At 41.4% G+C, this 14000-nt stretch overlaps 1 protein-coding gene across 8 annotated transcripts in view; it reads right to left on the bottom strand.

Moving 5' to 3' along the window:
• Positions 1-14000, bottom strand: part of PAG1 (phosphoprotein membrane anchor with glycosphingolipid microdomains 1) — a 113816-nt gene that overhangs the window by 10272 nt on the left and 89544 nt on the right. For all 8 annotated transcript variants that reach the window (XM_065830146.2, XM_071803983.1, XM_065830150.2 and 5 more), the window contains 5 exons: positions 12408-12619; positions 9687-9738; positions 9074-9170; positions 5722-6317; positions 1242-1301 (listed from right to left, as the gene is read on the bottom strand). In XM_065830146.2, the coding sequence (XP_065686218.1) occupies positions 1242-1301; positions 5722-6317; positions 9074-9170; positions 9687-9738; positions 12408-12532 (930 nt within the window). In that variant the 5' untranslated portion in view covers positions 12533-12619. The remainder of the gene's footprint in view (positions 1-1241; positions 1302-5721; positions 6318-9073; positions 9171-9686; positions 9739-12407; positions 12620-14000) is intronic.

The following is a 14000-nucleotide window of genomic DNA, read 5'->3' as shown; positions in this document are numbered from 1 at the left end:
TGAAACCTCTCACCTACTACAAACACAAGAGAGGGAGCTGGAGTCTCACTCCTCGCCCTAAAACTCCCCTCTGAGAAGGCGGTGTGCTTAAACAAGTGTGTGAAGAGTCAAAGGAGAAGCCTGTGTCCACGTGTTCATCTGCTCAAGGCTTGCCAGGGCTGGCGCCGAGCACGGGGAGCTGTTCTGACTCCCTCTCCCAGGTAATATCCCTCAAACTGGGCAGTTGGCTGAGATTCCCTGCACTGCTTCTCTGGGACCCAATATCACATTTGCATCACAGCTCTTCTGTTACATTGCAAGTCTTTCCCAGGCACACAAGGCCACTCTGGATTTGTATCAACCCAATTAAAATAGTAGATTGGCATGAAAATACCCATTACCATTAAGCAACACTGAGTGGTGCAGACGAACCAGATCGCTTCTGTTAACTGTTAATTCTGTTTGTTGTTGTGTGGTTTTTTAGTTTGTTTGGGTTTAGTAAAAATAGATATCCAATTGCGGATGGCAATACTGCTTACTTTTTACTTACTTCAGCCAACCAAACAAAAAATGGCTTTTCTGCTCATCCATACTTAAACCCCTTTCCAGCACTAAATTGCATGAAGTCAGTTCAAGGATCAATTTATTCATTAATGTCTGGGAGCGCTCCTCCTGGCAGAAAGCATTAGTTCACTCAGCTCATTGCCAAGTTTATGTTTACTTTTATGTCCAAAGAAAATATTTATAAATCGCATGGGTGTATTGCAGATGATCACAAGCAACCTTATTTCTGTTTAATTTTTCTGTCTTTGTTTCAATGTCCTCAATTTTTTTTACTAACAAACATTTTAAAGAGCGGTTTATGTTCCAGTGGTTTTACTGCGCTTCCTTTTATTTCCCAAAGCCACAAACACTCTGCATAGGGCAGGTGGAGCATGTTTCAAAGAGCTGCTCATTATTATGTTTAAGTAGACCTCGTCATCCAAACCTAGGAAGCTGCCTTAACGATGAGCTAGTTGTGGCCTCCCGGTATTTTCTGACACCATTTTTTAACCTATTGGCCTGATACAGCCATATGCTAGAATACTACTGATTTTTGGCATGTGGCAGCACAAACTCTGTGCAGAGAAACCTTGGCTTTCATTTTCCCTTCAGACAAATTTCACCTTTTTTAGATCTTGCTTAATCATGCAGAGCTTATGCTAATTTCTGCCTGAAAAAAGGTCTCTAGTCAGTTATTGAATGTTGTGCAAGAAACCTACCTCATCTTCTGTAAGAGATGGATCTTCCTCTCGAGACTTGTAAGACATTGAACTAAGCCTCTGTAAAAAAGGAAGAAAGAAAGAAAAAAAAAAGCTCATTACCAGTCAACAGTGTGAAACCTGTAATAAAACCCTCCCATTACAATCAATACATTATATTTTATGGTCATTTGCTCGCTAGTTCCATTTTACATAGCTAATATCCCTAATAACCAGAGTACCTCTCTGGAGATAACAGCCCTGAGGTTAGCAGAGCTTTTTAATGTATCTCCTCTTGTCCTGACCTGAAAAGGGTAAAAATAATGTAACGGTTAAAACAAACTCTGTTCTGCTGTATCCCTGCCTTTATACTTCTAATGAAGGAAGAGATAGTCTGAAAAGGCTTTTGAACAATTAAAACTTGGCTGTTGTGACACACTAGTTGGCCTTCCACGTGATTTTCAGATATGGTTTTAATGACAAAACAACAGTACTCAGCTGGCACCTTCCTGACAATTATGATCCTTCATTCAGCGGATCCCGGAGGTGCTGTGAGGGAGGTGCCGTGTCTGGCTCCCCCAGGAGTGCAGCAGCTGTGCAGAGGTGCCCAACGCTGCCTCACAACCGCTCGGACCCTGACCACAGAGAAGACCTGCTGCATCCCACCTCGAGACGGGCAGCTCAACCCTCAAAGCCTCTGGCTGGGTCCAGTTCACATATCAAAGCCACTAAAGGACATAGGCCTTGGTTTGGTGTCATGTCTAACTTCCAGCATGCAAAGCGTCATATAGAAATTAGGTAATGAAACATTGGGGGAAAAGCATTTTGCTCTTACGAAAAACGCCTTAGAACTTTTATGGCAAGGAAGACCCTGGTGTCTGATTCCTCGCTCTTGGGGTGAGAACGCTTTGCAGGACTCCTGCTCCACAGTGAACTGTTTGTAAGGGGCCGTATTTTGGAGTTTCACACACACTCTCCACCTAAAGTACTTCAGACCTCCTCCAATGCAGACCAAAGTGGAGCAGAGCTATTTTTAGCACTGTTGATTGAATACCGCTTCCAGGCACATACAAGACACACAAACCTTTTTTTTTTTTTTTTCCCCCACAGAGGCTCATTACAACAGATTCTTTCCTACTCCCATTTTTCTTGGTGTTTTTACTTCTGGTAAATATCAAACTTCAAGCCCCTGGGGCACTTCCGATAAAGACCCTGACCCAGAGCACACAGAGGTCTGCCCACTGCTCCCAGGGGGGCTTCCCTCATGCCTAACAACTCCCTGGCTTCTTTCTCACCATCTGGAGAATGTGCTCCTTAACCTGTGGTTTGTTTACTAACCAAAAAACAGAAGAAAAAAAAAAAAAAGAAAAAGGAGAAGTTCAAATGTATTTTTGCCCTTTATTCTGCTTCGCTGCGGCAGCTCAGTTTTGTTTTTCTTATTTGCAGGATATTTTTTATGTTCAGAAGTAAGTTACTAATTTCTTGCTCGCACATAAAAGAAAATACGCATTTGCAAAATTCTGTAGTGACTTTCTCTCGTCAGTGTGTCTATAAACATCAAGTGTCAGGACCCCTTCTACAGTTTCCCACCCAAGTACTGACAAATACCCCAGGGTGTTGGCAATCCTGTTCTCGTTTCCCTAGGACCTAGCATTCTTTCTTCTAAATGTGGAACTTTTGACACATCAATTTTGAAGGCTATCATCATCTTGGATACTGGAAAAAAACTTCCTCCTAAACATTTTGTACTTAGCAATATTATAAATAATACCTGAAATCTCAACAACAGCAACGCAAACAGCATATGCCCTTATTTGCCTTCCACTTTCCTTTTGTTCCTTGACAGCACTTGATTTTTTGTTCTTTGGCTCAGCTGCTGCACCTGCCTCAGTTATGAGAACAAGAAGATCATTCTCTTCTGGTGCATTTATAAGAGATGCTTTGCCCATACTCAGGCTGCGCAAGTCTGAAATTGGATGGCAGCAGCCAAATGTACGCACAGAGAGCATTTCCACCAGTGCTGACTCTGGAGAGACCTGGGTGAAAAAGGAGATCTGTAATTCCCCTTTTTAATTAAAAAGGAAGAATTAAAAAGAAAAACTATTCTGCCTCTCCAGTTTTACGAGAAGAGCTACGCTCAAGTTCTTCCAGGTGCTGGAGGCCTGTAAGAGGCATCATGCTGTTAAAGGTGCCTTGCTTCAGCAAAACTTTCCAAAGGATTTGACTGGGTCACAGCCAAGAACCAATTTAGATAACTAATTTTAACCCGGTTATTTGATGCCTGGCTTTATCCTTTCTGTGCTGTTATATACTGGAATGATCTCTGGCTTGGTCCACTTAGTGCTCTCCCAGATGAGTGTCCTTCAGGAACTGGCATGGGCTGGGGATCATCCTGGCTGCCCTAGTAAAGCAAAGCCTAACCGCAGTGAGAGAGGCTCACACAACTGCAGCCTAACCTCTCTCTTCATCAAGGTCAGGGCAGAAGGTTGATAAGCCTGGGAGATGGATGTCGAGTTAAGCAAGGCAACCAAATAGCCTCACAAGAGAGGAAGCAAAACCAGACACCTATGGAGTCTGTTGAACTAAAAGAGTTATCAATGTAACATATTTTCCCATAAACATCTTGGTTTTGGTTGCCACATCGGAAAAACAGGCATTGCTGTGCATTGTTTGAAGCAGCAAAACAGAGGGGAAAATTACCATCATCACAACAGAAAAACAATCCCGTAACCACGTTCCCACACAATGCCAACAATAATGACATTTATATATTCCATCAATTACCATTTCCAACTCTGCAGCAGCTGTAGCTCTGAAGGACAGCACAGGCGCTCGCTTCGATGCATAATGCATGTACCGAGCAGCGAACGCGGGAACGCTCTCATGCTGCCCAAGCTCTAACTTGGGATGGCTTTAGCTCTGAATAAATTTTAATTAGACAAACACCTTTTTTTCTGGCACTTGGGGGACTGCATGTGTCATCTCTTGATTAATCCTTCAAAACCTGAACCATCCGAAACAATTCCCACTCCTTGGAGTTACTGACACTGTATACACGGTGTGCTGGGGAGCTACAGAGCAGCAAATGCTTTTCCTTTGTATTGGCGCCTGGGAAATACAATGATATTCTGCAAGGCTTTTCACACCTGGTAGGAGATATGTCACTGTTACAGAAAGCTGTTTCTCTAGAAATTTAATTAGAAATTACATGTGGCTGGAATTTGGAAGAGGGGAGCGTTGGTGGATTATTGTTGACAGTCACATCTTAATTTTTTACTTAATGAGCTTGTTATTTGTACGAATGCGCACTGAAAAGTCTAGATAAACTGTTTTTATATTATGAGTAGTTATTCATTTTGACTCTATTGCGCTTTATAGCTTACATGGTTAATCAGTTATTTAACAAGTCATTTTTCTGCCCTTTGCCTGGATTACTGAAACGCTTCAAGTAAAAGAACAACCACAAACAGGCAGCAATACCTCAGTTCTGCTATGATTTTTCAGGTAAATGTTTAAAATGCCACATCACATCTTAAGAATTTTTTTGAAATTTTCATCAATACCTAATTTGATGTCTCAGACACCAAAATTATACTAGCCTGCTAAAATCACAGTTCATTCACAATTAATAACAAGCTACGTAAACTAGTTCTGAAAAATGCAGACTCAACACTTCATGAAAACTCTGGGCAATGGTCTGAAAGCATCCTTATAATTAATTCTGGTGAAACACTAAAAACAGGAAAATAACTTGTTGAAAATGTCATCATTCTGTATTTTTCAAGAACACCACTGACTTATCCCAAGGCTGGCAGAAAGAATAAGCTGCTGAGGAAACATAACTTTTGGCCATGATTTCAGCAGGTAGAAATTCATTACGCTGTTTACATGGGACATATGGAATTTGACAAAAATAAAAGCTGACAGTTGCAATCTCTCTCTCTTTCTGTCCCTCTCTCCCAACAGAGATGGATGAGACAAATGGCTTTGAGCAGATGCCTCACATGCAGCTAAGCCTAAGTGGCCCAACAAAGGAGGCACACCTGAAGTTAGGGCATCCTCCAAGAATGCTCCCCTCTCCTTTTTGTAAATTGAGGTTTCATTAGAAAAAAATACAAGGAAGAGCCATTCTGAACAAGATATAAATGTTAACAGTGGTATTGGATACCTATTGTAATAACTGCCACGGGTAGAATACTATCAAATAAAGAACCAGAGGCTTCCTGTTCAATTGCTGGATAATATTTGGGAAAAGCCTTATAAAGCACATACTGTAATGATCCAAAATATAGGTTGCAAGAGAATGAATACATGCCTAAAATGTGAAGGCTACACTGTACATTTTAATATTTCCATATTTTACAGTCTTGTATCACCTTGAGTATTTTTGTTTGTTTCCTTGGCATTTTTTTTTGTTCTTAAAAAAAAAAATCCTCTCCTGTCCATACCTTCTTTATCATTATCTGCCTGTTTGACAAGGACAAGTATTTGCAGTATTTACCTTCTCTGGTTTACTTGCTCCTTCTGTCACTTCTTCTTCCACTTCTTTCTCTTGCACATTCTCATTTTCATCAAGAAGCTTCATGGGTACTGGAGGGGGAAGCTCATCCTCTACATCTGGTGTGTTGTCAAGAGGGCTTTCTGAATTAGCGCTTTGCCGACTTTTTTTATTTCGGTCAACAGATGCATATTCTGCTGATTCAATTCTGCACTCAGGAATCTGACCCTGACCTTCAGAAATTGTCAGTGACGTCTTTGATTTGCTGTTACAACTCCCTTCCATGCTGGCTACTGCTCCAACATCTTTGATTTCTTTCACAGTTTCATACAAGCAGTCTTCGACTATGTTCTCTTGAGAGGAGCTGTCTTTCAACACTTCGTAAGGCCCTTCCATTCCAAGACCTTGATCATTTTCTGCGTTTCTAGCTGAGATGATGGTTTCCATGGTATTGTTAGGGGGAATACTGGGTAGTTCCCGGCTCTGGTGACATTTTATAGACTTTCCAAGACTATCCTGTTGATCTAGCAGATCAGAGACAGATGTTTGTACTTCTTCGTAAGGCTGGATACAGGCAGTTGTACTGTCCTCTGAGAGTACTGGAGAAAATTATAAAGAAGTATTTTAAACAATTGCCTAACTAAGAAAGGTGAGTGTGATTTGGTACTCCCTACATGATTTTGGTTTTGTGTTTCATCAGAAAGGATAAATGATACTTAATGCACGGAAACATCTAGTGGTCATAATGCTTTTTGTTTATCAAAAGGTTTCAGCTACAAAGAGTTCTGCACTCTACTGTTAAAATATCTTTCTTTCAGCATCTTAAATACTCTGTGCACCCCCACATCACATTACACAGCAATGGCACTGACGGTATGAGCTGGGGATGGCTGGGTAGGTGTGGGTGTGCATGGATGTTCTGCTGGCTTGTGCTTAGTTATATTGAATTCTGACAGACTGCTCAGTAGTCTCAGATGGGCAACACTGATGGGAGGCCTTGAACCAAATGCCTGTAATAAAAGCCTTGTGAGATCTTCCCCTTTCCACTTCCCTGTCCTTTGGAATCAAAAGGGAAAGCGTTCCTGCTTGCTCCTCACCTTGTTTAACACACTGGGCAAATTGTCGTTTGGATCACCCCTTGCCCAGCCCTGCTGCCTCCCTGCACACCACGCCAGAAGCTCCTGGCTGGAAGGCTCTGCTGTACTTCTCTTAGTCTCGCAGCACATAATGTAGGTTGACAACCTACTAACGAGCCAGCCATATGCACAAAATAGAAGACTAGACTTCAGAAAGTAGTGTTAGGCAGAACATGTTTTTTAAGCCCCAAAAGTGGGTCACATGTCACTGTCACTAGATGGTGTTAGGGACTGAGATCTGTGGGACTTCTCATCTTAGAGTGCACACATATGACATTTGCCTGTGTTCAGGGACGTATACATGGGCACACACAAGCATGTTTCAGGTGGTATATGGCATGTAACTTTACATGACAGCATGTCTTTGAAAAATCACTTCTGAAGAGCTTTACTTTTCTTAGTACAGTTCCTATGGTACTCAGCAAAATCAACCCATTCTTCCATTTCCACCAGTGTGTTTGATAGGATGACATGAAGTGCAGCTGAAGCAATCAGTACCCTTGATTTGGTGAGTGTCATGGATGTTGCTCTGTCCTGTGCTCAGGGCACTGGGACTCAGGCAGCACCCACAGTGAGCTGCACCCTGACAGCAAAATTCTTTGTGAAACTGGAGGTGTGAGCCAGTAATTGCTGTCTGGGTGGGAAATGGGAGGAGAGGAAAAGGAAAATATCCTTCTTCATTCACTTGGCTCCTGCATACAACTGGGGAGGAATAAGTGGAATAGGAAGAAGTGTCCACTGTGCCCTGACTAGGACTCAAGATGTCCTAGTCACTACCCAGGATGGCTGCAGACTTCCTGAGGAACATCAGGAACTGGCCTGGAGAAGCTGGCACGTTTTCCCCTTCTGGTGCTTTCTCTCAGGGGTTTCTGTGCTATGCAGAGTGCTGTCACAGGCCCCAGAGAGCACCCACTGTGTTCAGCCTGAGGGGGGGATAAGCAGAAGTAATGAGAGCTCACATTTCCATGTTCCTGTGGTTATGGGTAGTGACACAGAATGGGCTGGTGTAAATAAGGGGTTGGCGTAGATGAACACAATGGTGCCACATTGGGTAAAGGAAAAAAACCACAACATTTGATGGTGCTGCTTCCATAGCCCTGCCCCTGCTCAAGAGGCTGGCAGAAAAAAAACAAACCAAAACAAAAAACTATTAAGAAAAAGAACACATGAAGTATAAATAAAAAAATTAAAGCATGTTGGTTCCTGCTATTGAGAAGGGTTGTTATGCAGAGTGTAAACTGTGTAACATCAGACAGTCTGAAAACTGCTGCTTGACAGCACAGCTTTTAGTAGCAGCTTTGGCAGCTGCATGTGTGGTGACCCATGGCAAAGAGAAATGCTGCCCTTCTGCAGGGCACTGCTCTGCGCATCGACTCCCTTGGTGAGCCACACACACCTACATATGCAACAAGCCAATGGATGGGAACAGCGATCAGCTGCAAAAACAAAGTTTAAAAATTCCCTTGGATACTTGTTTCTGAGGGGTAAAGACTGAATAGCTTATCTCCAGCTACACAGTGAGCTGAGGAGGTAGGAGATGAGGAGCGCAGCCCCCGGTGTTGGTGCCTAGTGTGGAGACAACAGTTGGCTCCTGGCGGTTCTGAGCTGAGACTGTGTTTATTTTTAGGTGCAGCTGAGTAAAATATTTTCCAGTGATACTTCACTGTGAATCATTTTGAGTGTTCAGCAAAACAAAGACTAAGGAAAAAAAGGAAGCCTGTTTATGTTGCCTGTTTTCTAAAATACAAAAATACACAGCCTCACACAGCACAGGACTATGTTCCAAAGCTGTAGTCTCTGGAGGAGGATCTGAAATATTTCCACAGCCTCCAGTAGTGAAGCTCCAAGGTAGCTGGATGAAGTCTGAGAATGCAGCAGCATTTGCTTGCTGGCCTGGTCTACCTGCAGGTGTGGCTTGGCACAGAGGAGGACCCCAGCACCTTCCCAGTGTTGGCTGGTGTGGAGGACTGGGAGTCAGGGTGCAGGGCTGTACCAGAGCGTGCCCAGTAAGGAAGCACACATGCAGCCTAAAATGCCAACATCTCCATGGGACAGGCTTCTGCCTTCCCAGCAAGGCAAATGAACTCATCACACTTCCTAATTTAATGTAAGTTTTGTGTGAACTATGCTCTGCACCATCAACGTGCAGCTGTGGTGGGAGCTCTGGGTAAGGGGACAGCGCTGCTCACCCACCCACCCGCAGGGGCTGCGGTACTCACCCTCACCATTGCTGAGCACCCCGTTCTGGTCGCTGCTTGGAGGTGGCTCTGTGGCCGAACTTGTGATGGAGTGGCTGAACACCTCCTTATCGGAAGGCTGCAACACAAATTAGTAAGATCTAATCACTGCTGGATCAGAACAAATGTTTGCATAAGTAGATCACGCGACAAATTTCATTCTGATCTCGGAACCCTGACTCACAGCTGGGACTATGCTGACTATGCTCAAAGATTTAGGTGCCTGTGTTTATAGCTGTTTAAACGAACAAATACATATATGTCCAGAGTGATCTCCCTTCCAACTTTTTTTGGTAATAGAAATTACCATGGCTTTAACTTGTGAGAAGAGAGCAGTTGACAAACAGGTACACCGCACTTACACTGCAAACAGAGTGAAGGAAAAGCAGGAGATCTGGAGTGAAAATGGTGACAGAGCATCGAGAAAATGCAGATTATTGGTGTCTACACAAGTTCTCCTCCCTTTCCTCTTCTGCAACATTTAACATTTCCCTTGCTCAACCACCTCCAAACTCCTGAGCTATTTTCCAACCTGTAGTATTTTGCAAGGAGCTTGGTGCAAGCCAGCCACAAGCTGCCAGAAATAAATACTCACCACATTCATCAGATTTTCATGATCTCCATTCTGATGTTTGGCCTTCTTTTCCCTTAATGAAAAAGATGTATGAACTGTTACTACAGGTTATGCTAATATACAAATGTCAGTCATTAATAGATCTTACACATTTGCATGCAGCAGAGCTGTGATTCACAAAAATATTGAAAATGGAATAGCTGAAAATTTATTACAGGGACTAATATGGCCTCTGTGTAAGGTCACCAACAAGGCAGGGCAGTGATGAACATATCTGAAGACATAAAAAAAAATATACAACCCTTCTTGTTCAGTGTGAGATTGCAGTAAGGAGTAACTGATGATAATCAAAATATTATTACCCTCAATTTAAACATATCCAAAACGTTCGCAGGTAAATGAGATACATGTTTTGGTGACAGACTACCTTAATCTGTGTTAGTAAAATGAGTTTATCCTATAAAGAGGTAGAAAACGGCCACAAAATCCAGCCTTCTTCCACTCAGGATGCTAATTATAATTAATAATAAGCATAAGCAGATCAAAAGCCTACAAATTTCATAGCAGCAGAGGCCTATGAAATTAAGCAGAGGCTTAATTTTAAAATTAATCCTAATTCACAGGACCCAAAATAAGGATCATGTTTCCAGGTTGGAAATACAACTCTTATTGTGAAATATCATAATAACCCACGACATAATAGAATCATGGAATGGTTTGGCTTGGAAGGGACCTTAAAGATCATCTAGTTCCAACCCCCCTGCCATGGGCAGGGACACCTTCCACTAGACCAGGTTGTTCAAAGCCCCATCCAGTCTGACCTTGAACAGTCCCAAGGATGGGGCATCCACAGCTTCTCCGGATAACCTGTTCCAGTGTCTCACACCACCCTCACAATAAAGAATTACTTTCTAATATCTAATCTAAATCTACTCTCAGCTGAAAACTGCTACCCCATGTCGTATCCCTCCACTCCTGGATAAGAGTACCTCCCCATCTTTCCTGTAGGCCCCCTTTTAGTACTAGAAGGCCACTAAAAGGTCTTCCCAAATGAAAGTGCAAGTAAAAAGGTGAGAAAATACTGTTAATAGAAAATCTGTGCTTCTTCTGAAGTCTGCAATGCACTGTACTTCCCACATTGAAGTGAAATAAGAAAATGGAGCAAGTTAAGTCTGCATCAGTAGCGAGCACGGTTAAAGTTTACAAATATTTACATCCTCTCTGGAATTTTTCTGACTGACATTTTAGAGAGAGCAGATTTTATTTCATTTTCCATGTCCTTAATAATTTTTTAAGACTGAGCTAGGAAGAAATTTTACATAATTGCATTTATGCATGAACAACCTGCCCTACAGAACGACCTGAAATAAAAGATACTGTGTCCAGACTAGCAACACAAGAATTTATTAAAGAGCATCACCAATTTCTGACAATATATGTCTGTAACTGCAAAGACATAGTCAGTGGTTTGATTCTGTCTTAAAAACGTATTTATAGAGATGTTTCAAGGGCTGGAGTTTAGAAGACAAAACATGGTACCTAACTGCAATGTTTGTTGTGAGCTTGAGGGTTTTTCAAATAGGTTTTATGCTTTGAAATACATTTTTAAAAACCCCTAAATGTATTTCTACTATTTTCATTCAGGTATCAGAGGAAACTGTGATGAATAAGACACTGAAATGTCATCTAACAGCTTACAGTGCAACAAAAGCATTTCTCCTGAATCACCTGAAATTATGCTTTTTAGGGTTTCAACCAACTTCTGGAGTCTGGTCTTGCCCATGAGTGTTTTTTGCAGCATGGGCATTAAAGAAATCCTGTTGGAAAACAGGGCCTTCCAATACACACGTATTATGTCAATTTAGGGTATTTTATGGCTGCACAGCTTCCTTAGCACTCTCAGTGCTGAAAGAATGTGGTCCTATAGGCATGAGGGTCCAAAACAAAGATTTCGCTGCCACACTGAGTTATGGATAGAGGCTTTTTTCCCTCATACACTTGGTTTATAAAGCTATGCTGGCAAAACGTAGTGATATGGACCAAAACAGCCCCTCTCCTCATGGCGAAGGGTCTGAGATGTTGGAAAGGTGTCCTGGATTGAGCGCAGGCTGCCCAGCTCCCCTGTGCAATCAGTGGGGCTCAGCTTACATGTCATGAAGGGGCCTTGAAATATGAATAAACAAAGTCAGTAAAAGTGCCTGTATTGGTAAAACTGAACCCTCTTACGGAGAAGAAAATAAGGATAAGGTACAAGTACAAGACATTAATTGGTATCACTGATGTGAAACCAGCTCATGTTGGTTTCAATTTCAGGATCAATTTCCTAGTCTTCAGGAATGGCCAAAGCAAAGTTGAGATACATAGAAATTATTTTCCTTTCCTTTTTATCTATACTTTTTTGATCCTGTCTGGCCAACCTAATTTTCTCAGTTTCCCATCAGTGGTGTGATCTGCCAAGTGTCTGCCTGAGCTCCAGGCTTCAGCTTAGGAGAAAGGGAGAAAGCACCAAGCAAACACATAAGTGTTTTTCCTTCACAGCAAAAGAAAAAAGAGAATTTAGATTTTTTAATGAATAGAACTGTTCAAATTCAGGTTTGCTCTGAAAACAGATTTTGTACTTTTTTTTTTTTTCTGTACCGAAGTCCTCAGTATTACTTCCTAACTAGTTATTCATGAAGCTATTTCAGTCCCTGCACTTTTTGACTCAAGAACTGCTACTGCCTCTAAGCTCCTGAGCCGTACCTGTTGCAGCTGGAGCAGAGGAAGATGAGGAAAGTGAGGAACAAGAGTGTTGTCACAGCTGCCAAACTTCCCCATAGGATGACGTGGACCTGTCCACTGCCTAAGAAACCACCCTCTGGCCCCATGGTCCCAGCAGGAGCTGCTGTCTCTTGGGGATGAAGAGGTTATTCCTTGGAGAAGGCTGGCATCTGCGCTGCGTGCACCTTCTGTTTCTGCAGAAAGAAAAACACCATTGTAGGTTAATGTAAATTTTGAAAATAATGAATCTGACAGCTAGAATTCTGACAGGAGAGGTTTTCAAATAAAGACCTTACAAAAAAACAGTTTTGAGTATAAGCCAGTCAGCCGAAGAGATTTTTAGCTACATTCCTGACAGTGACATAGAATAAACCTTGTCAAATATTAATGAATGCTGTTACCTATCTACAATCTCAACAGAATTAAAAGGTAGTCCAGTATCTCTGTAATCGTATTTTGAGGCAAAAGTTTATAAATCCACTTTGAGGGACAGAGTAGTCTACTTTGCAGTGGTATTTGTTAACTTCATTGAAAAGCAAGCTTTCAAAACCAATGACAACTTCTGCAAAACTGACAAGCCAGAAAGAGAGGTGCAGCAGGCGTTCACCTCCTTATTTCTATGTGAAATGCTTCTTTTCTTAATAGTATATCTGGGGAGTAATAATCCGTAACTTTCTTTTTTTGCTTCTCCCCCCCAAGTCTAAGAAAACAACTAATGAGAAAAATAGTGGTTTTAAGAACTTGGATAAACACAACTTTTGCTACAGCACAGCAGCCCCTGGAGAAACATCCTGGTCAAACAGTATTTACGCTATAGAAGTTTCGGTATACAATACATTCTAAAATTTTATACATATTTTTAATGTCATACATTGTTGACATAGCAAAATTAAAAAGTTGTCTTTCATTGTGCACTGCAGAAGATATAAATTTCTCCATAATTTAGGAACGGCCTATGCAAAGTCTATTTACAGGCTTTCAACCACACTTCAAGATTGATAAACATTAAAATAGACCACAATGAAGAAATGAGCACTAATTTTTGGGGAATTAAAAAGTAGCACAAACAAAAGACTGAAGTCTAAAATCACTAGGATTTACTTTAATTTTATGCATATATCTTCATATATATATTTTATACATGGAATATGTAAACTTTTTTTTCTTTGCAGCAGAAGCACACTTTGTAGTAGTAATTCAATTAGATTCTATTATCATATCTGTATCAAAAAACATCCAGTCACCATTTTGTTATTAAAATCTCATGAGAAATAAATTAATTTCCAGAAGAAGGCCATTCACACCGAGGGAAATCTGGTGAGTGAGCAGCAGAAATTTATAACAACTAAGCTATGTGACTGGGTAGTTCTTACAAGTAACCAAGTAACAATTCTGTTCCTACATGAAATGGGCTCATTGTTTTCTACCATGCAGGATCAGATTTCTGGACACCTCCCAAGAAGAACCAATTCTTATTAATTTATCCATGGTGACATTTAGACATTAATGGCATTTCAATAACTTGAAATGGAAAGAAATGAACAAAAGACAGTAAAAGTTGCCGATCCTGGAAAG

The sequence above is a fragment of the Patagioenas fasciata genome, chromosome 2 (assembly GCF_037038585.1).
Source record: "Patagioenas fasciata isolate bPatFas1 chromosome 2, bPatFas1.hap1, whole genome shotgun sequence".
Classification (NCBI taxonomy): domain Eukaryota; kingdom Metazoa; phylum Chordata; class Aves; order Columbiformes; family Columbidae; genus Patagioenas; species Patagioenas fasciata.
The sequence above is the reverse complement of the archived record's forward strand: the minus strand, read 5'-3'. Positions and strand labels throughout refer to the sequence as shown.